The sequence below is a fragment of the Chrysemys picta genome, chromosome 14 (genome assembly GCF_011386835.1).
Source record: "Chrysemys picta bellii isolate R12L10 chromosome 14, ASM1138683v2, whole genome shotgun sequence".
Classification (NCBI taxonomy): domain Eukaryota; kingdom Metazoa; phylum Chordata; order Testudines; family Emydidae; genus Chrysemys; species Chrysemys picta.
The window spans coordinates 7985112-8012007 of NC_088804.1; the positions used below are offsets into that span (position 1 = coordinate 7985112).

Consider the following 26896-nt stretch of genomic DNA (forward strand, 5'->3'; position numbering starts at 1 on the left):
ACAGCAGAAGCACAGAAGCACAGATCACAGAATCACAGAATATCAGAGTTGGAAGGGACCTCAAGAGGTCATCTAGTCCAACCCCCTGCTCAAAGCAGGACCAATTCCCAGCTAAATCATCCCAGCCAGGGCTTTGTCAAGCCGGGCCTTAAAAACCTCCAAGGAAGGAGACTCCACCACCTCCCTAAGTAATGCATTCCAGTGTTTCACCACCCTCCTAGTGAAATAGTTTTTCCTGATATCCAACCTGGACCTCCCCCACTGCAACTTGAGACCATTGCTCCTTGTTCTGTCATCTGCCACCACTGAGAACAGCCGAGCTCCATCCTCTTTGGAACCCCCCTTCAGGTAGTTGAAGGTTGCTATCAAATCCCCCCTCATTCTTCTCTTCTGGAGACTAAACAATCCCAGTTCCCTCAACCTCTCCTCATAAGTCATGTGCTCCAGACCCCTAATAATTTTTGTTGCCCTCCGCTGGACTCTTTCCAATTTTTCCACATCCTTCTTGTAGTGTGGGGCCCAAAACTGGACACAGTATTCCAGATGAGGCCTCACCAATGTCGAATAAAGGGGAACGATCACGTTCCTCGATCTGCTGGCAATGCCCCTACTTATACAGCCCAAAATGCCGTTAGCCTTCTTGGCAACAAGAGCACACTGTTGACTCATATCCAGCTTCTCGTCCACTGTGACCCCTAGGTCCTTTTCTGCAGAACTGCTACCTAGCCATTCGGTCCCTAGTCTGTAGCAGTGCATGGGATTCTTCCGTCCTAAGTGCAGGACTCTGCACTTGTCCTTGTTGAACCTCATCAGGTTTTTTTCCGCCCAATCCTCTAATTTGTCTAGGTCCCTCTGTATCCGATCCCTACCCTCTAGTGTATCTACCACGCCTCCTAGTTTAGTGTCATCTGCAAACTTGCTGAGAGTGCAGTCCACACCATCCTCCAGATCATTAATAAAGATATTAAACAAAACCGGCCCCAGAATTGACCCTTGGGGCACTCCGCTTGAAACCGGCTGCCAACTAGACATGGAGCCATTGATCACTACCCGTTGGGCCCGACAATCTAGCCAGCTTTCTATCCACCTTACAGTCCATTCATCCAGCCCATACTTCTTTAACTTGGCGGCAAGAATACTGTGGGAGACCGTATCAAAAGCTTTGCTAAAGTCAAGGAATAACACATCCACTGCTTTCCCCTCATCCACAGAGCCAGTTATCTCATCATAGAAGGCAATTAGGTTAGTCAGGCACGACTTCCCCTTCGTGAATCCATGCTGACTGTTCCTGATCACTTTCCTCTCCTCTAAATGTTTCATAATTGATTCCTTGAGGACCTGCTCCATGATTTTTCCAGGGACTGAGGTGAGGCTGACTGGCCTGTAGTTCCCCGGATCCTCCTTCTTTCCTTTTTTAAAGATGGGCACTACATTAGCCTTTTTCCAGTCATCTGGGACCTCCCCCGATCGCCATGAGTTTTCAAAAATAATGGCTAATGGCTCTGCAATCTCACCCGCCAACTCCTTTAGCACCCTCGGATGCAGCGCATCCAGCCCCATGGACTTGTGCACGTCCAGTTTTTCTAAATAGTCCCGAACCACTTCTTTCTCCACAGAGGGTTGGTCACCTTCTCCCCATGCTATACTGCCCAGTGCAGCAATCTGGGAGCTGACCTTGTGTGTGAAGACAGAGGCAAAAAAATCATTGAGTACATTAGCTTTTTCCACATCCTCGGTCACTAGGTTGCCTCCCTCATTCAGTAAGGGGCCTACACTTTCCTTGATTTTCTTCTTGTTGCTAACATACCTGAAGAAACCCTTCTTGTTACTCTTAACATCTCTTGCTAACTGCAACTCCAAGTGTGATTTGGCCTTCCTGATTTCACTCCTGCACGCCTGAGCAATATTTTTATACTCCTCCCTGGTCATTTGTCCAATCTTCCACTTCTTGTAAGCTTCTTTTTTGCGTTTAGGATCAGCAAGGATTTCACTGTTTAGCCAAGCTGGTCGCCTGCCATATTTACTATTCTTTCTACACATCGGGATGGTTTGTTCCTGCAACCTCAATAAGGATTCTTTAAAATACAGCCAGCTCTCCTGGACCCCTTTGCCCTTCATGTTATTCTCCCAGGGGATCCTGCCCATCTGTTCCCTGAGGGAGTCAAAGTCTGCTTTTCTGAAGTCCAGGGTCCGTATTCTGCTGCTCTCCTTTCTTCCTTGTGTCAGGATCCTGAACTCAACCATCTCATGGTCACTGCCTCCCAGGTTCCCATCCACTTTTGCTTCCCCTACTAGTTCTTCCCTGTTTGTGAGTAGCAGGTCAAGAAAAGCTTTGCCCCTAGTTGGTTCCTCCAGCACTTGCATCAGGAAATTGTCCCCTACACTTTCCAAAAATTTCCTGGATTGCCTGTGCACCGCTGTATTGCTCTCCCAGCAGATATCAGGGTGATTAAAGTCTCCCATGAGAACCAGGGCCTGCGATCTAGCAACTTCTGCTAGTTGCCAGAAGAAAGCCTCGTCCACCTCATCCCCCTGGTCTGGTGGTCTATAGCAGACTCCAACCACGACATCACCCTTGTTGCTCACACTTCTCAACTTTATCCAGAGACTCTCAGGTTTTTCTGCAGTTTCATACCGGAGCTCTGAGCAGTCATACTCCTCTCTTACATACAACGCAACTCCCCCACATTTTCTGCCCTGCCTGTCCTTCCTGAACAGTTTATATCCATCCATGACAGTACTCCAGTCATGTGAGTTATCCCACCAAGTCTCTGTTAAGCAGATGCACTGAGAACCTAACGGACAGAGACAGCTGCACCGCTTCCCCGTTAGAACGGCCAATTTTCTCTGAGCCATAACCTGACGGAGTTAGACCCAACTGCATAGTTCAGCACCCAGTCACAGTGTAAAAACAGGAATATTTTCTTACTGTTCATGGTCAGCTGGGCCACTATCATCTGGAAAATTACAAGCAGCTCAATTACTCATCCACTAACAGCTAATCCTAGAAACCTTCTCTTCATATATACCACCAGCTTCATTGTACTACAGGGGAAAGTCCCAGTTTTCCTTACTCCCCATCCGGTCACTGAGTTGATTTCTTTTCAGAAATTTGCTGAGCTGTGCAGTTTGTCAACTGCTTGTCGATTTCTTCTCTCCAAAGGGAAGATCAGCTGCATTTCTTGTACCTGAAAGTATGATCTCATCCATTTATTTCCAAAGGAATGCTGCAAGGCATTTCTCACCTCTCAATAGGAACAATCACCTTTCGTATATCTTCCTGGCATAAATCTTCCTACTGTTCCCACAGCTTGAAGCCCAGTCAGCTGTAATGAACCGTATTTGAAAGATACTTTATTATTACTAGATATGTTCAGATTTTGGGGATCTTACATTGAAATGTTGGTTTGCATCCGATTTATTTAGCATGAAGAGAACATTGAATGCTCACCTCTTTGTCAGTGATGGTCTAAGCATTGCTCTCCTTTTGAGAGGTAACATCTTCTGCAATGTCTAAATCTTGATAGGTGGTCCCTTAACTAGAGAGAGGAGATGCTTTTCTTAGATCTCCGCAAGAATGGCCGTCATCAGTTTTGTGGTATTCCCCTCTGAATGGCAGAAGAATCTGAAAATGAACCCAGAATCATTGACTTCTAGATTATTGCCATGAGACGGAGCACGTCTTACCTCATAACAGAAATGATCCACTTCATGTATCTTCTTCCTGCACTTCTAAAGGACAATAAAGTGCAATGAACAGTTCTGCACAAATATAATCAGTAGCACAGCTAATCTCTTGCAAGAGCAGTTCAAATACTCACCTCTCCACTGTGGTCAGTTGCCCTCTTATTTACTGAGCTGTCTAAATACCAATGTTACCGACCTGTAGCCAGCACCCAGCTCCATTTTTCCTTTGGTCAACAAAAATGGTTCGCTATCACGATCGTTTGCAACTTCCAAGCCTTCCTGTCTGGGAAGACCAGCTCAGCTGCATTTCTTCCATCTGAAAGACTGACCAGATCCATTATTGTCACCTGAACTCTGAGAATGTGTATTTCTCACCTCACAAATGGGGATGATCAGCTTCTCTAATTGCTTCTTGAAAAGCACAGCCCTCTGCTCTCCTGACATCCGGAGAAGTGCAAGGTGCTGTAATGATCAATATCTGACAGATTTGTTTGGTGTCTGGAGGGCTCTTCACTGAAATGATCATTTTTCATTTACTTTAGGTGGCAAAATGGAATCTTAGATGCTCACCTCCTTGCCGGGAATGGTCTGAGCGTGGCTGTGTTTGGAGAGATGCAACCAGCTGCGTGGTTTAACACTTGCTGGGGATAAGTGGCTACTCTCCTTTTCCATGAATAGACTCACAGGATGATTCTATTGCATCTCAGAGGCTCTGGCTACATACTTTGCTTTGTTCTCAATTAGTTGGCAGCATTCCCCTCCTGACATATAACATAGGCTCCGAAAGAAAAACCAAAGTCTTGAATTTGCACTGGGATGCTATAAGCCGGTATATTCCTTACCTCCTGATAAAGAGGAACCCCTGTTGTCTGCTATGACCCTCGACTCTTCATGTATCTTGGGATGTGTGATCAGCTGTAACAATCAATTTTTGACACAGCATTACTTATAATCAATCTTGGGGTGTCCTACATTTTTATGGTGCTTTCCCCACCCTTATTCCCTTGGCAAATAACCAATATAGAAATATTCACCGAGGCTGTGGTGAGCTGACCAGAGGTACATTCACCTGCAATCTTTCAAACAGATTTCATAGGTTCCTATAACCTATGAAATCTGCATCTGCACTGGTATCATTACCTGAACTACTCCTTATCCACAAGGAAAACATGCTTTCTTCCCTTCGCAGTGGGTCAGGCTGCTCGTGCAGTATTCCTCTCCCGGTATACAAGGCAAGTTTCATTTCTTTCATCTGAAAGAATAATCAGATCCAGTTACTTAACCTTGAAAGTCAAGAGAAGGTGAGTTCTTGACCTCTTGGCAGCAGTGATTAATTTCAATTTTTCCTTTCAGTAAGAACCCTCCCAGCTCTTCTAGGAGCTTCCTGAAGTTTTTTATATCCTCAATGTTCAGATGCACCTGAAGGTAGGAGAGGATCCATTCGTTTCCACTTGACTGGTACAGAAATGGTGTTTCTCACCTATAGACATGGACAGATCAGCTTCATCAATTCCTTCTAGAGCACAACAGCCTCTGCTCTCCTATCAGGAGAGGTACGATCTGCTGCTGGAACTATCAATATTTGATATTTATTCCTGACTGGGTTTGCAACTGCTGCTTTGGCACAAGATTCATTTGGTAATAAGAGAAACTTGAAACTCACCTCCTTGGTCCGTGATCTGCAGGGATGTTTACAGCTGGAAAGTGCAACTGGCTGCACTGTCTCAGGTGGCTGCTCTCCATTCCCAGGACTATAGCTACAGAATGCTCTTCTGTCCCCTCTGTGGATTCAGCAGGTGGCCAGGCCCACTGCGTTAGCACAGTCTGCACCTGCTTCTCACATTCTTCCCTTGAGAAGTGAGAACAGCAGCAGTTCTTCTACCTGCAAGTTAATAAGATCCATTAATATCCACTTGGGTGCTCTGAGCCTGGGCATTTCTTACCTCTTCCCCAGGACAGTCGCTTTCACTCATTTCCTCCTGGCATGGGTGGTCATCTGATCCCCTCACATCTTGAATGATGATCACCTGCAAACATCAATGTTTCAGAGAATTTTTATTTGTTTTTCTAGCTATGCAGAGCCATCGGTCAACATGTGCTTCATTTGGCTTCCAGATGCTCTTCTCTGTTCACCTCCTTGTCAGTGATTTTCCATTGCCTGGCTGTGATTTTCAGAGGGGCAACCAGCTACATTGGTTAATAAATGATGTAGAAGTGGCTTTTTCCCAAACTGGAGTCATAAGATGCTTTTCTTGCATCTGCACTGGTATCATTACCTGCCTGCCTGCATTCTTAAGTTCAGCCATGTCTTGGAATCTTCCTCCCTTGAGAGGTCAGCACTGCCTTTCTTTCATCTGAAAGTAGAAACAGATTCACTGTGAGGTGCCTTCCTTACCTCTAGATAGAAATGATCAGTTCCACTTATTTCTTGACATTTGATAAATAAGCAACAATGATCACTTCTGTACAAATAGAATCGGTTGGACAAGTAATCTCTGCAAATGCAAGACCAGGTGAAATGCTTATCTTCACACTCTGGTTAGCTGCACTTTTTGGAAGGAAAAAGGAGCAAAGATCATCATCATTGGTTAGAATTACTGACTACTTACATCTGAACAGGGAGCTCCCATTTTTATTGCTTTATTCAGTAAAGCAACTTCTTGTGCTCTTTAGAGATGAAGATTTCATCAGTTACATTTCCTCCACCTGAAAGTATGAGCAGAATCATTTACTATTATGGGAATGGCGTATTGCATTTCTTACCTCCTTAAAAGGATGGATCAGCTAATTCCTGGATTGAACAAGTGGCAAGTCCATGGTGCTTTCTCTTGCGTCTGCTTTTCATACTCTCCGCATGACAAGTAAAGTCCACCACAGTTCTTCTCCCAGAAAGGAAAATCCACACCACTTGATCTACACATGGATGTTTGGAGACTAGTATTTCTTACCTCCTTGTGCGGGACAACCACTTACCCTCACTTCTCCCTGGTAGGAATGACCACCTGGTCTGTTCATATCTCATATTAGAAAAACCTGCAATCAATGTTTGACAGAATTATTTATTATTACTCATTACCAGCTATGAAGAGTCATCAATGGAGAAGGTTCCTTAGCATCCAGATCATTAAGTTTTAAGAGACCTTTCAGTGCTCACCTACTTGTCAGCAATGTTCTACCCCAAGACTTTGATTACTAGAGGTACAGTGAGCTTCCGTGGCTAAAATTTGACGCATATAAGCGGCTGCTTGCCTTTTTCTGAACTAGAAGTAAAATATCCTTTTCTTCCCTGTGGCCAGGTCTTACCTGGCTGACTTTGTTTCTTAAATTCAGCAGCCTCTTATCACCATCCCTTTAATTGGAAGACCTTCGTTTCACCTGAAAATAGAAAGAGAGCCTTTAATTCCTGCCCACTTGCTGTGAGGAGGTGCCTTCCTTACCTCTTGATAGGAATGATCAGTTCCACTTATTTCTTGACATTTGATAAATAAGCAACAATGATCACTTCTGTACAAATAGAATCGTTTGGACAATTTATATCTGCAAATGCGAGACCAGGTGAAATGCTCATCTTCACACTCTGGTTAGCTGCACTTTTTGGAAGGAAAAAGGAGCAAAGATCATCATCATTAGTTAGAATTACTGATTACTTACATCTGAACCAGTAGCTCCCATTTTTATTGCTTTATTCAGTAAAGCAACTTCTTGTGCTCTTTAGAGATGAAGATTTCATCAGTTACATTTCCTCCACCTGAAAGTATGAGCAGAATCAGTTATTATTATGGGAATGGCGTATTGCATTTCTTACCTCCTTAAAAGGATGGATCAGCTAATTCCTGGATTGAACAACTGGCAAGTCCATGTTGCTTTGTCTTGCGTCTGCTTTTCATACTCTCCGCATGACAAGTAAAGTCCACCACAGTTCTTCTTCCAGAAAGTAAAATCCACACCACTTGATATACACATGGATGTTTGGAGACTGGTATTTCTTACCTCCTTGTCCGGGACAACCACTTACCCTCACTTCTCCCTGGTAGGAATGACCACCTGGTCTGTTCATATCTCATATTAGAAAAACCTGCAATCAATGTTTGACAGAATTATTTATTATTACTCATTACCAGCTATGAAGAGTCATCAATGGAGAAGGTTCCTTAGCATCCAGATCATTAAGGTTCTAGAGACCTTTCCGTGCTCACCTACTTGTCAGCAATGTTCTACCCCAAGACTTTGCTTCTTAGAGGAACAGCCAGCTACCCTGGCTAAAATTTGAAGCATAGAAATGGCTGCTTGACTTTTTCTGAACTAGAAGTAAAAGATGCTTTTCTTCCCTGTGGCCAATTCTTACCTGGCTGACTTTGTTTCTTAAATTCAGCAGCCTCTTATCATCCTCCCTTCAATTGGAAGATCTTCATTTCACCTGAAAATAGAAGTAGAGCGTTTAATTCCTGCCCCCATGCTGTGAGGAGGTGCCTTCCTTACCTCTTGATAGGAATGATCAGTTCCACTTATTTCTTGACATTTGATAAATAAGCAACAATGATCACTTCTCTACAAATAGAATCGGTTGGACAATTAATCTCTGCAAATGCGAGACCATGTGAAATGCTCATCTTCACACTCTGGTTAGCTGCACTTTTTGGAAGGAAAAAGGAGCAAAGATCATCATCATTGGTTAGAATTACTGACTACTTACATCTGAACCAGTAGCTCCCATTTTTCTTGCTTTATTCAGTAAAGCAACTTCTTGTCCCCTTTAGAGATGAAGATTTCATCAGTTACATTTCCTCCACCTGAAAGTCTGACCAGAATCATTTACTATTATGGGAATGGCGTATTGTATTTCTTAGCTCCTTAAAAGGATGGATCACCTAATTCCTTCCTGTAACCTACAGCTGTCTGTCATCCTTGCATCTCAAAATATGACCTGCTGCAAAGATCAACATTTGACAGACTGTATTTTTGTCAGACAACAGGTAAATGTATTGTCCTTGGATTCATTTTGTAACAGGGAATATAAATGCTCACCTTCTGTGTGATGAATTGCTGTATTGGTTTATCTTTTTCTCTCCATACAATCAGCTGTATTGTTAAAACCCTAGTAGGTATAAGTGGTTTCTTTATTCCTGACTAGAACAAGTAAATACTTCTGTAACTCTCAGAAGCTTTGGTTATGTATATTGCTTAATTCTTACGAAACTGCTTGTAGCCTTTGACAGCAAAGGATAGATTCACTTCCTTCACCTAAAAACACTCAGATTGGTTAGTTTCCACTCCATTGCTACCAGAAGGTGCATTCCTTACCTCTTGATAGGAACAGTTTCTCTTACTAGAGTGGTACTATATGAACTTCTGACAGACAAGATGTAATGATCAAATCAACAGGAGTAGTACCAATTGCAATGTCATCTCTTGACAGGTAAGAACCAAGCTGATGCCACTTCTCAGATAGACCATTTGTACCCTTTCCTTTTTGAATTGTACAAATGCTGGCATGATTAACCCCTAGTAGTTACATCTTGACACAGACAATCAGGATTCTACCCGATGCTAAAGAAATCAGTCCAGGTTCTTACCCCATCCACTGCTTCTGTGCTTCTCCTTTCTCTTCTCTTGCAGCCTCTTTGCCCACTCCTTTTTCATGTCTCTCTCGTCACCCATTCCCCTTTCCTCTTTCTTCTCTGTCCCTTCCTCAGCCCCTGGTGTTTCTTTCTCACTAACAACTTCCATTTCCCCCCTCACCTCCATTATCATCAATACCTCATTTCCTTGCCCCACCCCAGTCTTGTCCCTGCCTTGTTTCTTTCCTCCTTACAAGAATTCTTTCCTTCATCCTTCTGTGTCTCACGTTCCCATCTTTAGCAATGGAAGCAGGTTGGTCCCAGAAGGCCCTGCTCCAACACCCTAGTCCCTGTACTCAGACCTACAGGCAGCAGCCATGTGCTCTGGGCGACATCCTGGTGTGAAATGTCGCAGCCCCTGGTGGCTGACCCATCAATCACTGCATCACAACAGGGAGTTGTGGGTCATCGTCACCAACTCCTCAGTGGGGCAAAGTGACCTGCCCCACATCCTCCCAGGGGAGCTGTAGGGGGAAGGCTCTGGCTGGCTCTAAACTCTCAAATGAGTCAAATTACACTTCAGATCTGGACTCACCAGCTGGGGCTCTGTGACAGTGAATTCCAGGATCATGAACGGCTCCTTTCCGTGTGATTTGGATGGAGTGGGACTTACACAGCCCTCACCTATGGAAGCTTATATCATAGTTCCCATCCCCTGCCTGTCCCCGCCTCTGGGTTTGTCTAGTCACCACGCCTACAGTGGAATGTTACATCTCCATCATAATGGGCCAATTCTGAGCAGTGCTGAGTTCCTGCATCTCCCTCTGGAACCACTGAGAGCTGCAGGTGCCCAGCCTCTCTCAGGACTAACCCTGTTGGCTGCGTTTCATGGCACCGTGCTGTGCGCTCCATCTTGTGTTCTAGGCTGATCACTGTAGACCCACCCGGGGACTGACAGCCAGTGCCTCCTGTACAAGGGAATCCAGGCAGGGGTTTCAGTGTTAGTGGGAGATGGGCAGATACCAGAACCATCCCTCCACCCTTCCATGATCACTGGGAGCTCTGATAAAAGGACACCTGTTATTGGCTGTGTGGGTCCATACGTTGTCCTGGCTCTGGCCAGGTAGCTGGCCCAGGAGACCTCAGTCAAACTGCCCAAAAGACAACAGACTTGTTCAGTGGCAAAGACGCTTGTCCATGTTTGTTGTCGACAAAGCACTGGTACTAGCACCCGATACACTCTGCATGGACATTAGGACATGTATGCTCATGAACATGGACCAGCTCAGTCAGCAGTAGGACTTCCCACTGTCCCCTCGGCCAGATGTACCTTCTGAGACCCCTCTTTTATACACTGATACAAACAAGTTGTGTATTTCCCCTCTCACATGCTTAGTTTCCACCTTAGTTTTAACTCTGTAGTGGGGTATTCTTGTGACTAGCTAGTGCCTAGTATTTATTAGGAGTGTCTCTGTTTTAGCAACACCAGCCACATCCTTACCAAGTTTGTGTAGTGGACAGTGAAGTTGTAAGCAAGCATTTGCTTTGTAGCAGGTCCTGACTGTGGCTGATGTTTGGTTCAGGCCTCATCTGGTCCCAGGCCCTGTCTTTCAGGCTCTTTCTGCTACAACCGTCATATCCAAACCACCCCAGGTTTGGCTTTGGTTTTCCCAGCAGACGAGTTTGCAAAACCAAGACCCGAACCATCTCCCCTTTTGTTCTTCTCTAGTATTAGGGCCTCTCCAGCCTTGTTTGTGAGTGACCCCCCCTGTAACTTGGGTTGCCTTGAACTCCCAGATCTGTTGTTCACCCTGACCCCCAGGGAGGAGCAACTCCCATTGATTTCCACTTGGAGATACTCCTACCTTCTAGTCAGCATCCAGCCCTGACATCACTGGCCTGAAGCTTTCAGGAGGTTGGGCTTCTAGAGTTTTCCAGTGAGCAGAGTCAGCTCTGGAAACTAATTCCACTGCAACAATTTGTACTTCACTGGCTGGTTTGGGTTTAGTCTGTGATGGTGTAAGGACAATGTTTGTGAGAACTAGAGACATGTCAACAGGAAGTGGAGATGAAATAGAGTTATTCAGCTATATTGTAGAGGGGAGGTTAATGAGAGCTAGAACTGAAGGGAGAGGGAAAGACAGATCTCTCAATGGTCCCTGATTATCTCACTCAGAAATTTAATTCCATAAAACACTAGCAGGAAATAAGATAGAAGCGGCGTTTTGCTTACTTCTCCCAGTTCAGGATGTGCCCCAGTGTTCCTTATGGCCGATTCATGGAAATATTGGACACTGAGGTTGATGCATGGGGCATATTTATATCGTTACTCATTGTTTTTCAGTGTGAAGGGTTGTGGTAACTGTGGAAGACCTGATGACTTTGACACTATGGATAAGGCCTTTAGACCTAATTAGGGCTCTGGTTACTCCAGGACCAGCTGGGTCTATATTCTGTGGCATAGTCTATATCCTTGTGGGTAGAGCAGGTTGGAAATTTTTACAGCAGCTTCATTCACCCTATTAATCATTAATATTTTGACTGACTTGAATATGAAGAAATCGAATATAATCAGCGCAGCAGCCCCTGCGTGGGTCAGGTTTTCCATTCCATGTATTTCACACTGCCCTTGCTTTCAGCTTCAGTCTACTGAAGACTCTTGACAATTAAGTAACTTCAGGGAAGAAGCTGGAGGCTTTGGCTGCTGTGTCGGGGACAATTGGATATTTTGGCAGCTGGGAAGGCATAGGAAGCCGTGTGGCATGGTGGGGTAGGCACACCAGCTAGATGTTTCTGCTAGAACAATCGAGTCAGATAGGTAGCAGTGTGCACACTTGTATTGTCATATTTAGAGCTCTAGTCCTAGAGTTGAAGGCCAGAAGGGACCACAGATCATCTAATCTGACCTCCTGTATATCACAGGCCCCTAAACAGCACCCTGAACCCCCCACCCTTGGCTGTGGGCCAAGAAACAGAGCCCCGGTCGTAACCATAGTAACCTTGAAGATGCAGGATCTGGTTCTGTGTTTGTGCAAAGCACAAGGAGAACATGCCAGGGTAACTGTATCAGTATTCCCCTTCCCTGGTCCACCTGCTTTAGGCTCCCAGCTCCCAGCCATCACCGCTATTGGGGAGACTGTCTTCCCCTCACACACACTCCCCTTTGACTGGCATGTTAAGACTGCAGAGCCCCCTGATTTACACTTTGACATTCTCCACAACCCAGCCGCCTTTCCCTCACTAGGCTCTGCCCAGTGTATTGCCCAGAATTACAAGTTACCAAACAGCTCTTTCTAAGCAAGCACCTAGATTCCTAAGGTGAAAGCATTACAAAGAAAACATTAACAACACTAAGGGAACCGACGCCCATGCTAAGAAGTTTACCAGCCATCATCCCAACTTCAGTCTTGGGCTCTGGTTCCTTCCAAACCCACAACTGGGTTTTCCCCATGGAAAAGTGTGGGGTAAAGACATTGGCTGAATAAAGGGACAGAGGTGAAAGGGGAGAGAAAAGAACTAGGTTGAAGATGAAGAAATAATTGATAATGGGGTGCATTGCTGTTTACATAACTAGGGGATGACTGTAGCATGAACAAACTCCAGGACCAGCTGGGTCTATATTCTGTGGCATAGTCTATATCCTTGTGGGTAGAGCAGGTTGGAAATTTTTACAGCAGCTTCATTCACCCTATTAATCATTAATATTTTGACTGACTTGAATATGAAGAAATCGAATATAATCAGCGCAGCAGCCCTGGGAAGAATGGACAAAGGAAGGGGAGGATAAAAGGAGAAAAAAATAAAAATGGCCCCCCTTAATCTCTCTGCCACTGCCTTCCCTGTGAGTTTGTTCGAAGTACCTGCAGTTACTGAATTGCACATTGTGATTCACTCCGGGATGCTTTACCTTTGTTGGTTTCCTCAAACTAAGATGGATCATTCAGATAAACACTCTGTGGGTTTTGAAAACGTGACCCAGTCCACTGTGCAGGACCCAGAGCAGGAACTCGAGTCGCTCAGAGAGCCTGGGTCTGTGCTAGAAACTTAGAGACAAAACATTGTTACAGAAACCATCTCCCTCACACTCTCCCCTCTCCGTCTGTGTGTTACTGGGGCATTGCATGTACCTTCTGGAGGAGGGACGGGATGCTAATGTATTTCCTGTCATCAGCCCTTTGAACTCACCCCCCTCGGAGAGGTGCACATATACTACTTCAAACTGGATTCTCCAGGGACTAATAGACAAAGGGTTTTTGGATAAATAGCCTGGTTTTAAACTGGCTCAGGGCCTTCTTCCAGCCAATGGGCAGGACCCCTGGTCCACAGAGGGCCCTAGCCCTGAGGGTAGGGTTGGAAGGACAGGGGGCTTATGCTGAGCTGAAGCTGTGATGAACAAGGAAATCCCTTGGATGGGACCAGAGCCCATGTTCGGGTTGGGGTGATCCCTCGGCCCACGCATCCCTCATTCCGCGCCGCTTCCCGCAGCCCCCATTGGCCTAGAGCGGTGAACTGCGGCCAGAGGGAGCCACGATCAACTGAATCTGTGGACGCGGAAGGTAAACAAACCGGCCCAGCCCACCAGGGGATTTCCCTGAACAAGCGGCAGCCCTAGTTTGAGAACCACTGCCCTAGGGCCCAAGCTGGACTGTAGAACCGCTGTGTCCCCATTGCTCACTAGCCTGGAGATCTTTGACAATGCTTTGCTAGTGAACAGTGAACCCCTCCAGGCTCTGTTCACTCACAGCCACCAGCATCCAAAGTCAGGCCCAGCTGAATCCACGAATGCTCTGCCCAGCTAGTCATAAATAGACACAGGGCGGCACCTATATATCCCTCAGGCCCAGCCTTGCACCCCAGAACTGTGCATCTTGTACTGCGCAGGACCCCCCCACCCCTGAATGGTGTAAACTTATTAAAAGTCCGTCATTCCATCAAAGGGTGATGAACATGCCCCAGCCTTTAACGTGAGTAGAGATCCCCCAAACACTCCAGCCGAAAGCACCCTGGCTTAGATAAACAATGAAACAAGCTTATTAACCAGAGAGGGATTTTAAGTGATATAGGCATAAAAGTCAGCATTGGTTAGAAAAGAAAAGATTGTGGTTGTATCCTAACTCCTAAACTTTACCAAGCTGAATAAGATTTGAAAGCAAAAAGGGATGTCTCTCCCCAAAACTGTCTGCAGGCCATACTGACTGGAAGGCTTTCCAGACAAGACCGCCCCTCCCCTCCCCTCCCCCCACACTTTTCAATGTTGGTTCTTTGTCTTTCACACACTCTTGCCACCATGTGTTGAGATGGAGAGGACAGGATCTGGGGAAGCCATTGTCTTATTTATACCCTCCTCCTCTCGCTGAGGATTACCTGCACCCAATCAGGATTACCCAATCAGGATCACCTCCACCCAATCAGTGCGGGCAAGAGCAGAGGAAGATTCAAAAAAGGATTGCATATTTATAGGGACATCAAGAATAGCCAGAGTTATGAGAATTTTATTAAAACACTTGGGAAGTGCATAGCCTTATGCGTCGCGTGTAAGACAATCTAACTATTAGAGAGCAGCATGTGAAAAAACAATTAAAAAAAACAGTTATAAAAATATGGTCCTTTATAGAGGCTTCAATCCTGCAAACCCTTAAGCAGGTACTTAACTGTACCCCAGCTGACGTCAGCAAGGGGGCCATCTGAACCCACGGAACAGCAATTCCCAGCAGATGTTTCCATTTCCTCTTTGACTGACAAGCAGCTGATCCAATTATAGGGAAGAGGGGTTTTGGCCCTTGTTCTGAGCATCTTCACTTCCAGGGTTCCATGAGCCTCAAGCAGCGGTAGGCAAACTTTTTGGCCCGAGGGCCACAGCTAGGTGGGGAAATTGTATGCACGGCCATGACTATAGGGCTGGAGCATGGGGTAGGGGTACGGGAGGGAGTGCGGGTGCGGTTTGCAGGAAGGGGCTCAGGGAAAGGGGTTGGAGTGTAGGAAGGGTGCAGGGTGCAGGCAGGGACTCAGAGCAGGGGGTTTGGGTGCAGGAGGGGTTGCGGGAGGAGGCTCAGGGGAGAGGATTGGGGTTCAGGAGGGGGCTCAAGGCAGGGGGTTGGGGTGCAGCGTGCAGGAGGGGTTTGGGATGTGGGTTCTGGCCCGGTGCCACTTACCTCGGGTGGCTCCGGTGTGGAAGCAGTGCGCAGCGGGGCTAAGGCAGGCTCCCTGCCTGCCCTGGCCCTGTGCCGCTCCCGGCAGCAGCCGGCATGTCTGGCAGTGGCTCCTGGGGATGGGGTGGGGCAGGCGACTCTGCCACGCGCTGCCCTTGCCTGTGGGTACGACCCACGAAGCTCCCATTGGCCGTGGTTCCCCGGTGTCTGTGGGCAGTGTCTGCAAGCGAGGGCAGCGCACAGAGCCCTCTGCCCCCTCCCCCTATGGGTTGCAGCGAAGTGATGCCGGCTGCTTCCGGGAGTGGCGCGGGGCCAGGGCAGGTAGGGAGCCTGCCTTAGCCCTGCTGCGCGATGGGGCTGGCAATCCTGCGGGCCGGATTGAAAGCCCTGACGGGTCGGATCCGGCCCGCGGGCCATAGTTTCTGCTCCCCTGCTTTAAAGTGATTGCTAGGTAGCACAATGGGGAATCTTTAGGTGACAGAAATGTTTATCTCATATTTTCCTATGGGTTGGATGCCACTGAGACTGCCTAAGCCATCAGCAATCACCGGGTTCTGCTGCCTCAAAAAAGGGTGTCAGAGAGGAGTCTTTTTATTCTGAACACCTGTGAACTCCCTTTCCAATTATCCAGCATCCCCTCCCCTCCCTTCAGTTCAGTTCAAGGTTTATTTGCAGGTGCAGAATCTGGCAGGCAGGATGGTCAACATGGTGTTGGGGGGAATGCCTGGGTAACAGGTGTCTGAGAGCTCCATCTCCAAGGGTACGCTATAACAGCTGATCCTCATCTTGTCTGATTGACAGGAGCTGTGGAAAAAATCAGACTCAGTAAGTTAGAACCTAAAGAATACTCCTGCAGTACGTGCATCACACTTGTCCAAGTGGTTGCATTAGCTCCGTGCGTGCCAGCCAGCCAGAAATAAACAGGGCTCGTTGGACAGACGCAGCGACAGGAAAAGATCATCGGTGCTGTGAAAGGGAGACCTGAGCGGTAAAGGCCTTCAGGAACATTTACAAGATGGAGACCTAAACTCTGTGCTTCTAGTTCTGAGATACCCGGATTTAATGTTAGACAGAAACCAGCAGAGACAGGCCAAGGAAACAGTCCCAGCCGGGTCTGAAACAGCTTTTCGATTTCAACGCACTGGGACTGGGAAGTTGCCCAGAAGGAAAAGGCAGAAGGACCTCATGTGTAACTCAAGCTCTGTGGCTGATTCTGCACAGTGACTGCACTGAAGACATTTCTCTCACCCCTCTTCTCTGAAATCACACACTCTGCAACAATCATCACCGCCGAGATTATAACAAGGGCCCCGAGAACCATCCAGATGACGAAAACAACGTGTGAGGCATTGCTCCCTGTGATGTTATTGACATGAACTGTGTCCGTATAGATCATTGTTGCAATCAAGGTCCTATAGTTGCACTAAATCTTGTACAAAGGAGGTCAAGCAAGGTGTCTATGGAAAGGTTGTAACTTACTGGTTATGATTATGCTGTCTGTATGTGTGTATCATTTTTGTATTTGAAGTTATGAATATTGGCTATGTACTTGTATCTCCATGTGTTTGATTCTAAGTAGCATCAGTGAAGTATTTGATCAGCTTCTTGAGAAAGAACTATTCTGAGTGAGTGCCCAATCAAGAAACACTTAAGTGACAATGGACTTCGGGAGACGCCAATCCACATCTGAGCTTTCCTGGGAATGTTCAAACTATGATGTAAACAATGGTGTCGGCCTGCAAAAAGCTGAATCATTCATGGACACGTGACTTGCTCAGGTGGCTACAAACTCCATCTTGATGCTGTGATTTTGCTCAGAAGAACAAAAGGGTTTCCGCCCACACGAGAGAGAATATAAAAGGCTTTGGAAACCCCTCCATTTAGTCTTCAGCTGGCTCAAGAGATGGCCTCTCCATCCTGAAGAGATCCTTGAAAGAAATTGGAACAAAGGACTGTAACTACAGGGGTGTGAGTGATTGCTGGACCCAGGCCATAAGGCATAGCGTTGGTTTCAAAAGGATTGGGCCCAGACTAAGAAGGAGTCTAGTCTGTGAAAGAAGCTTATTGGGCCATCTCTGAGGGTGAGATTTACCTGTATTCAGTTTCCTACTGTATTAGGCTTAGACTTGCGTGTTTTGCTTCATTTTACTTGGTGACTTACTTTGTTCTGTCTGTTATTACTTGGAACCACTTACATCCTACTTTTTATACTGAATAAAATCACTTTTGTTTATAGAGGGCAGACAATTTATGAGTTTACCCTGTATAAGCTTTATACAGAGTAAAACAGATTTATTTGGGGTTTAGGCTCCTAGAAAGACTGAATACTGGATGTTGGGAAAGTCCCTGTTAACTGAGAACCCCTGGGTTAAGTGAATCTTAGTTTCTGTGAACTGCAGGGAGGCGTGGCCCAACCTCTTGGTCTGTGCTGGAGCCGACTGGTGTGTCTAACTCAGCAATACAGGAGTGGAGGGAAACCAGGTCTGGCGGGGGAGGGAGGGTGGTTCTTCTCAGTGGTATCCCAGCACATCTAGTGACAGCCTTGAGGGATTTTCTGTGACCCAACCCGTCACACTCCCTTTATCTGAAATCAAGAAAAACCTGTCAGTGTGGGATGCAGGGACAGAGAGGGACAGATTTGCCTCTAAAGGAGGGACAGAGACTGATGGATAAATAAAGGGATGGCAGAGACAGTTTAAAGATGTAAAAACTGTTTCTCCCCCCCGCCCTTAATTTCCCATCCCCTTCTGTGTCACAGGTAGTTTCCTTGGCCTCCCTTTTTGCCAGCAAGTTCCTCTTCATATGCCAGCTGCTGGGACCTGTGGGGTCACCAGGCTGGGTTCAGCCCTCTGCCTAGGGGAACCTTCCCATGAGGCCAGCCAGCACGCTGACTCTGACGCAAGAGTAGGAAATCCCTAGCAGACCAAGACACTAGAGACCTGACCAGAGCCCTTACCGAGAGCAATGCTCCCCTAACTGACCCCATCAATAGTTTCCACCCTAGACTCCATCTTGACTCTCCCAATTCCCCTGATCCCAAGGGGAAATGGCTTCATTAACTCTGCACCTGCCAATCCAAAGGATAAACAGGACTCCATACCTAGGCTAGCGGGATGGATCTGTAACTGGACAGGGACTGGCTCAGTAGGGGAGGAGGGAAACCAGAAACCCTACAAGGTTTGTATCTCTTAACATAACAATAGAATAACAGGGGGATTCGGAATGTACAAATTATCTAAAGCTCCTTGCCAGTGGTCGCCATTACAAAATCAGCATTTACCCTTGTCAGCACACAGCAGTACTGAAATGCCACACTGCTTCCTGATGCTTGGAACTGGCACCGGATTGCAGCACTAACTAGAACCTTCACCACCTCCTCAAAACAGTAATTCTGTTGACAACTGCTGAACATGTGTATTTACACAAGGATCAGGTTCAGCTGTGGGTGTCAGTTAAATGCATTAAAAAAAAACCTACTCTAAATGCTCCACTGCACACACAATTCCCCCTCTTGGGAGAGGATGAGAGAGAGAATGGACCACACCTGGCAGATGTTAGTCACATTGCTTGATGCACGGCTGGAAGCTGCTCAAGCCCAAGATTTTTTAAAGGTATTTACGCATTGCAGTGCTGAGTGGAGCAAAGTCTACGTGACTTAGCAGCCTCCATTTCATTTTCAAAAGGGACTTAGTGCCCCATTGACTTCCAATGAGAGAGGCTCCTAAGTCACTTAGGCCTTCCAGGGCTGAGTGGAGCCGTGCCTAAATACCTTTGCAAATCTGGGCCTCAGATACTAGGATGAAAAGGGCAGTAAAAGAACCGATGTAGAAAAGAGGAACAGATTCTCGGGTGCACCGAGTGTTGCTCCAGACGCCTTTATGCCCGGCTAGGCCCTGCCCAGTCTTTGGGCGCTGTCATAAAGAAGCTCAGAGCTGGGCATAATTTAGAGCAGCTTAAAGGACTCCTGGCCCGTGTTTGTCCCTGGCTCTGTCTCTCAGGCCGGGCTTCACTTGTAGTGAAAGAGGTGCCAGGGCTCAAGCAATTGTTTTTTACATTCATAACTGATGCCGCAAGCCCAGGAGGGCCGGGGCTATGGATTGCCAGGCCTGGCAAGCCCTGGCACAGATTAAGCACTGCTCTCAGCACGGCTTTCCCTGCTCCCGCTCCGTCGCTCTGTGGGGAAAAGACAGTATCTGGGTCTCATAGTAGGAAGCACATAGGAGACTGCTGACACTTACTGATGGTCACCTGGGTTCCGGCTCCTGACACAGACAGGTTCCTTGCTGTGATCCCCACCTCACACACGTAGGTTCCTGTATTAGATGAATTCGCATTCTTCAAAGTGAGAGAGGCAAACCCATTGTCCAAATGCAGGGTTGTGATCACATCGCTGTCATTCACCAGCTCTGTCTTTAGTGCCTCCGTCCCATAGTGATACCATCGCACATACATGGTGCTGTGATTATTGACTGTCTTGAATGTACAATTCATGGTAAGTTCTGAGCCTTCGAAATCACTGACACTGGTTGGGGTTTGATTCACCATCAGGTCGGTAATTTCTGCAGAAAGAGAAACACAGATGATGGCACCTTCATTGAGAAATAGTTCAATAGTTCAAATAGTCTGTGCCAGCAGACAAGGGCAGATGTACAAAATGAATCTCTCCAGTCCTGCTATTTAGTTTCCCCTGCTTGTTAAGAGTTTAAACGGATGTTCTTTCGTTTGGCCCCATATAGAGCTGTATTGTGCATGTCAAGACTTTTCTGCTCTGTTTAGTGAGCAGGTAACCCCAGAAGCTTCAGTCTAGACAAACCCCCTCCAGCAATGTGACATCTTACCCGAACCTTGTGTACGCCTGACACGCCTGCCAAATTCCTTACATTCAAACCCTTCTTGAGACCTATTTCCCTCCACCAGCCCAATGCAGGGCAAGAGAGAGGGTGGCCAATTCTCCTTTGTTACAGAAAAATGGGATTCCCTGAAGGACGTGCAACGGGCAGTTCTGAGAAGTGATGCCCTTCTGCTGGCAATGGCAGGGGTGTGAGGATTGGGGTGCAACCATTATTCTGGACAGGCCTGTGCTTACAGCATAGCGAGAGAGTGTCAGCAAGTCTTTAGCGCTGGTTTTACTGGTGGAAACTTCAGCAGCTCTAGGGCCAGGCGGCAGCTGAGCAGTGGTTTTGAGGATCTCCATGGCCCCCAGATGTTGGATTTAAGGGCGTAAAGCCCTGTGTGGATCTAGTCCTTTAATCTCTGTCTCACTTCCCAATCTACTGTTAGTACATCTGCCCGTTCTCCCCCCCTTTTGTCTGTCTTGTCTGTTAGAGTGTAAATTCTTTGGCTCAGGGGCTCTCGCACTATGTCCATGTACAGTAGAGCTGATTGCAAATGTTCTGGCAAAACTTAGCTTAGACTGAAAATGCCAATGCACTGACGAGAACTGATTCACCAAATCTACTACAGATTTGACTCCACTTTCGTCAAAACACACAGTGGTTTTTGTTGGTGTTCCAAGATCCACAGGGTTCAAAAAAGAACCAGATAAATGCCTGGAGGATGGTCCATCAATGGCTATTAGCCAGGATGGGCGGGGATGGGGATGCCAGAGGCTGGGAATGAGCGACAGGGGATGGATCACTGGATGATGCCTGTTCTGTTCATTCCCTCTGGGGCACCTGGCACTGGCCACTGTCAGAAGACAGGACACTGGGCTAGATGGACCTTTGGTCTGACCCAGTCTGGCCGTTCTTATGTTCTTCTGTCCCGCGAGCCCCAGCTCGGGGAGTCGGGAGTCGAGTCTCGGGGCGGGTGGGCTCCCCATGCTGTGGCAGAGCCAGGTCTCTAGGGGCTCTTGTTGTCTGCTAGGCTCCCTGCTCGAGCCAGGGCTCTTGGCGCTTCCAGTGTCCGTGTCATGGAGCTGGAAGCCTGGAAGTTCCAGGACCAGCTCCCAGGGGTGCAGCTCTGGGGTCGCTCCGCCATGCAGACTGCCCCGGGCTGGAGATCCCAGGGCCTCTAGAGTCCTGGGCCAGTGACTCCCCAGGCTGCTCTACTTGTAACTGGCCTCTGGGACTCTGGAAGCCGTCGGGTCCCTGGCCCTGGTGCAGTCCTGATCCGTCTTGGTTTGGAATGAAGCCAGTTGTGAAACAATGAAACTTCTCACAAACTGAAACCGCTCTAGTGTACAGGGCCTAGCACAGTCGGCCCCACATGTTGGTTGAGGCCTCTAAGCACTATTGCAAAGCAAACATTCAATAACAACCTATTACTGAGCATACAACTTTATCCTGACTCTGCTCGGCCCTTTGTGGGTTTGGGTTGGACTCTTCGGGGGCTAAACTAGAGAGATGCCCATGTTTTGTTACTTCTGTAAGTCAAGTCAAGCACATTGCATGCACCAGGGACTCTTTGCATCCCTCTGTCCCCCACAAGGTCCCTGGGTGCCACCCTCCCACCCCACTCTATTTCAGGGACTCCCTAGCCCCCACCCTTTTGCCAGGAGCTCTGCGTCTCCCCCATTTCTTCCACCCCCCCCCCTCCATGCCACAGTCCCCAATTCTGCCCCAAGCCAGGAGCATTCTGTGCCCTAATTCTCTCCCTTTCCACCATTCCAGGGTCCCCCATTCTCCCTGCATGCTCGGGGCTTTGGCTGTATCCTCATTCCAGCATTATCCCCAGACCAGGTCCTCCATCCTCCCCAATGTTGGAATTGATGGGCTGCGGTGTTTCAAATTATTGTGTCACAGACCAAGAGAAATGCCATCACGCTGAGTGCACTGTAGCTGTGTCAGTCCCAGGATATTAGAGAGACAAGGTGGGTGAGGGAATAGCTATTATTGGACCAACTTCTGTTGGTGAGAGAGACGAGCTTTCGCTCCATCAAGCTCTTCCTCGGGTCTGGGAGACGTACTCCCAGAACCGCAGCAAAATGCAACGCTTAAACTCCCACACAGATTTCCATCACAACTTCAACCACCACCCACCCAGCCATTAAACTCTCTGGGGAACACTCCCACACTAGCATCAACTTCCTGGACACCACCATCAGCTTCAACAATGGAACCCTACAGCCAACCCAAGACAAGAAACCCACAGAGCTGGGAGGCTGCTGCAGACCCTGAGGGAGCCGAGGGCTGTCCAGGACTGCCAGGGCCATTTACAGACCCGAGCACAGAGGAGCTGCAAGTCCTGACAGAGGCCTTCTTCCCCAACGACCCTCTACAGAGCCAGGTATGCCCTCAGGGGGAGTTGGGACCCTCCAGAAAGTAAATGCAGTGACTGTAGCAGGCCCTGCAGCGGGGCTCCCTCCCCTAGTGCCCCTGTTCGACTGCCCTTACCGTGTTCACACTCAGGCCCGGAGAAACCAGGGTAGCAATCACAGGCGTAGTTCCCGATGGTCTCCACGCACTCGCCACGCTGGCTGCAGGAGGAACGCTGGCAAAACGCTGCAGAGATACAGCTGGGTTAGGATCCACCCTAACAACTCCTTAGCGCCCAAGCAGACCCCACCCCACTGCCTGGATACTGCACTCCATCCCTGCTGCATTTCTTCACTGCGGGATTCTGTCAGAGCCTGTTAAAGTCATGGGTTAAAAACCTGCTTTCAAAGGCCTTGGCTCCGGCCCTGCAAGAGCACTCGGGGCCTAGATACCATCCTGGGCACCCAAGCTTTGCCCAGCCAGGTGGCATTGGCACCTTGACAGAAGCTTGGAGGCAGTGGCTGCTTTGCACAGATGGTCACACTGCTCGTGGACCCAGAGGCGCTGCCTGTGGACAGCGCTGACCTGGACGGGTAGGCTGCCCTCTGGATTGAGATGGAGCGTTGCATGCTGGGCATGCAGGGGACACACCCAGGCATTGATCAGAGGGCAGCGTGTGCCACGTTTGGCTATCAGGCTGTGCTTTGACTTCCCTGTCCCCCTCCACCGCCCCGCACTGATTGCACTCCGAAGAGGGTAGTAACTCTTTGGCAAGGAGACTCCATGCATCTCCCCAGGGCTCAGAACAGGTGCTCCTGGAACCAAGCGCCTGGCATGTCAATTTACAACGGGACTTTGTGATGAGATGAATGTAGGGATCAAAGCAAGACTCATTGAGAGCCCAGGCTCAGCTCCCGTCTGCGTGGCCCATTTGTGAGGGAGAACGTGGAAGGCAGGACTTTAACGCCCCAGCCAAAGGAACCAGCGAGGCACAGAGAGCAGTGAGTGCTCCCAGGCACAGGTGTTACACACAGCAGCTAACATGCAAAGCGGGTGCAGATCTGTGCTGCCGGCCACGGGACAATATCACTAACGCCTCACACCAGCTAGCACTAACCAGGCCCTTGGTGGCTGTCTCCGTAGAGAAGTCAGGACTCGGTGGGCCATGGAGACCGACTGACCCTGCACATGAGGGTTGAGGCACTCTAGGTAGGTGGGTGGGTGATGTTCCTCTGCCCAGACAGTACCTCTTTGTAACCGCGTGTCTGGCCCTTTAAGGGCTAGAGGCCTGGGGCCAGCCAACCCTAGTTACCAGGTAGGCACAGCTGAGCAGGGGTCAGCTGATGTCCCTGGACAAGTGGCAGGAAGCTTCAGAGAAGGGGGATGCTCAGGGAGAGACAAGCCAGGAGGCTTCTGCAGGAAACCCTTCACCGGGGGCAGGGTTTGGGCCTGGAAGGAAGCCCGAGCCAGAGGGCTGAAGAAGGCTGAGAGCCAGGGAGAACAGACTCCAGGCAGTAGGGAAAGACTCCAGCCAGGCGAGGCGAGAGTGGCTTGCAGAGCAACCTCAGACCACGAGGGGGCATGGGAGGCGGCCGGGCCATTGACACTCTTCTATGAACAATTAGGGACTTATTTCTCCAGAGCTGTCAATCCAGCAACTCTCCCCAGCCCTACACGTGTTAGACAGACCCACACATCCAGAGAGAAAGGCAGTGGTGGGGTGGTTACCTTGGTAACACAGCGCCCTCTTTTTCTTTTGGCAGTTCTCATCATTCCATCTTCCAGCATCACGATCCCTCTTTATGTAAATCTCCACACAGTCTTGGTTTTTCCCTTTATTGTTGGGTTCCTTGTTAGCCCAGTTCTCAGCCTCCTTCGTCAGGGCCTTGTTGGTGCCAACCCACGTCCAGACATTGTTTATTTTTCGTAGCCCAATCCAGTAGTATGCTCTATGGTGGGGTAAGACACTGTTGAGATAAGCAATTTCCCCCTGGTTCTGGATTGCTACGAGGTCAGTGTAGAATGACCTGCAAAAGTTTCTGGCCAGCTCCCAGGAGTAATCAGATTTGTTACCATAATGGTAGCTCCAGGCTCCCACTTCCACCTGAGTCACTAGCACTGTTGGAAAGAGTAAAAACAGGCAAAGTTGTGTGACAGTCAGTGACAGAGCTATGAGTTGACTATCGATGGGTGACACCAGACTATATCTTATATCACACACAAAGGAACTGCATTAAAAGAACATTATTTAGGTTGCAAAGTCAAGCGCTCAAACGTTAGGAAATGCCACAATTAAGGTTGCCCATGTAACTGAGTTCAGCCCCCTTGTGCGCATGCACAATGGTATAGTCTTTAATGGCATGATAATGTACTATTTTTCCATGGGTCCTCTGCCTCCCTCGGTGCAGAGGATGGACAGTGCTCACTGAATGAGGAGCTATTCAATAGTGTGTTTTCTCCTCACTGGTCAATGTGTGACTGCTCCTCCCCCAGCCCCAGCCTTATTTACTGCACACTATACAAACCCTGCTCTGAAAACAGAATTATTCATTTCCCCAAAGGCTTTTCTATAGCGCTCATCATGCCAGTATCTGAGTGCTTCACAGACATGAATGAGTTTATACTCACAACAGCCCTGGGAGATGAGAGGGCGGTATTAGCCCCATTTCACAGATGGGAACAGAGGCATAGAGGCACTGGTTCTCAAAGGTATTTAGGCACCTAACAGCCATTGACTTTATTGCAAGTTAGGTGCCTAAATACCTTTGAGGAGCTGGACTAGAGAGATTAAGGCCGGAAGTAATTTTGGGTGTCCCATTTGAGTAGAGCCCTGCGCGGACACATAATTATCTCCATAGATGCGGATATCCATGGATCTAAAGCAGATACCGCAGACATGCAGGGCTCTAGTGACAACGAGTGAGACAGGCGCACATGCTCCCGGTCAGGAGACACCGCTTGCACACACTAGTGTGACCAGAGACAGCTGCCAGTCAGTCTAGTGCCCGCCCCGCTGGCAGGGCTGGCGGAGGTACAGCCATGCCGGAGGAGCTGCCTGGGCTGGGTTCTGGCTCCTGCGATGACAGCCCGACATGCTGCTTCTTTCGCCGCTGCGGTTCCTGGCCCAGTTGTTGGCCATGGCCCTGTGGGTCTCACTCGCTGTCACTAGAGCCCCGCGAATCTGTGGAGATCCGCTTTATAGCACCCGCGGATATACATTGTGTATGTGCATTTGAGACCCCGAGGACCTGATTTTCTGGAGTATTGAGCATTCTAAAGCACTATGTTCAGAGCACTGCTCTCCTTGACTTCAGTTGCAGCTGTGAGCGCTCAGCACTTCTGCAAATCAGACCCCAGTGTCTCCATTTGAGCACCCAGAAAGTGAGGAACACACATTCAGTGGCCACCCGGGAAAAGTTTGGTTTAAGTGACTTGCCCAGCACCACATGGCAACTCTGGGGCAGAGGCAGGGATAGAATCCAATTCTCCAGGCGGCAGTCAACAGCCTTACCCTTGAAACCATCCTTTCTCTTCTTGCACCCCCCGCCTCATTCATCACACCGTCCAGCTCCTGCAACAGATGGGGTAGGGCTCCTACAGACAACAGCTTTTCTCAGTGTACAACCTGCGTTCATTCCCTAGCGTAGGTCCATCCTGTGCACTCAGCGAGGCAAGGGCTCTGGCATTCCCTAGGGTATCAGTGCTTGACTTTGAAACGTTAACAGTGTTCCTTTAAAGTAGGTTTGGGGGGGGGTGTCTAACTTTCTACGTTTTTTAAAAAGCAAACTGTAAAAAACAGAAGACCCATCACGTGGCATCATAGTGACACCAATATGGATCATCAGCAGGGTTAAAATCCTGAGATCCCGTGCACAGACCTCTGCCACTTGAGCGACTGGAGGAGCCAATAGCAGTAGCAGGTTGTCATACTCCCTATGGGCCAGCACTAGAGGGAGATGAGACACACATTTTGCCAGGGGATTTCACAGCTATTTGCTGACAGCAGAGACCTCAGGAATTGTGGGTTCCATTCCAGGCTGTAGCAGAGGTGGCAGATGAAATGCCTAAAGAACACATGAACGACTACGAACCTTTTAAACAAAAGGCCAGAATTAGAATGGGGCTAACACCTGAGCATGCCCGTCGGCGGTTCAGAGCCCTAAGGCGGAAACCAGACGTGGCATTGTCCCGACACGCCTACCACATTGTAAAAAATTAATTAGCCTCTTAGAATTGGTAGGGCAACTCCCAACTTTTCATGTTCTCTGTATGTATATATATCTTCTTACTATATGTTCCATTCTAT

General features: G+C 48.2%; 2 protein-coding genes and 1 long non-coding RNA gene across 3 annotated transcripts in view; 1 reads left to right on the top strand and 2 right to left on the bottom strand.

Annotated features, from left to right (window-relative positions):
* Positions 1-26896, top strand: part of LOC135975562 (P-selectin-like) — a 110410-nt gene that overhangs the window by 21365 nt on the left and 62149 nt on the right. The gene's annotated exons all lie outside the window — the stretch shown is intronic.
* Positions 4166-6564, bottom strand: LOC135975686 (uncharacterized). Its single transcript, XR_010592677.1, has 4 exons — positions 5964-6564; positions 5351-5714; positions 4828-4939; positions 4166-4602 (listed from the first exon to the last, which is right to left on the bottom strand). It is a non-coding gene; the product is annotated as an uncharacterized LOC135975686 (long non-coding RNA).
* LOC135975563 (P-selectin-like) lies at positions 14722-24823 on the bottom strand (the record flags this gene model as incomplete). Its single annotated transcript, XM_065566879.1, has 4 exons — positions 14722-16198; positions 19633-19953; positions 22729-22836; positions 24319-24823. Coding segments are annotated over 4 exons (957 nt in total), but the record flags the coding sequence as incomplete, so codon positions are not given.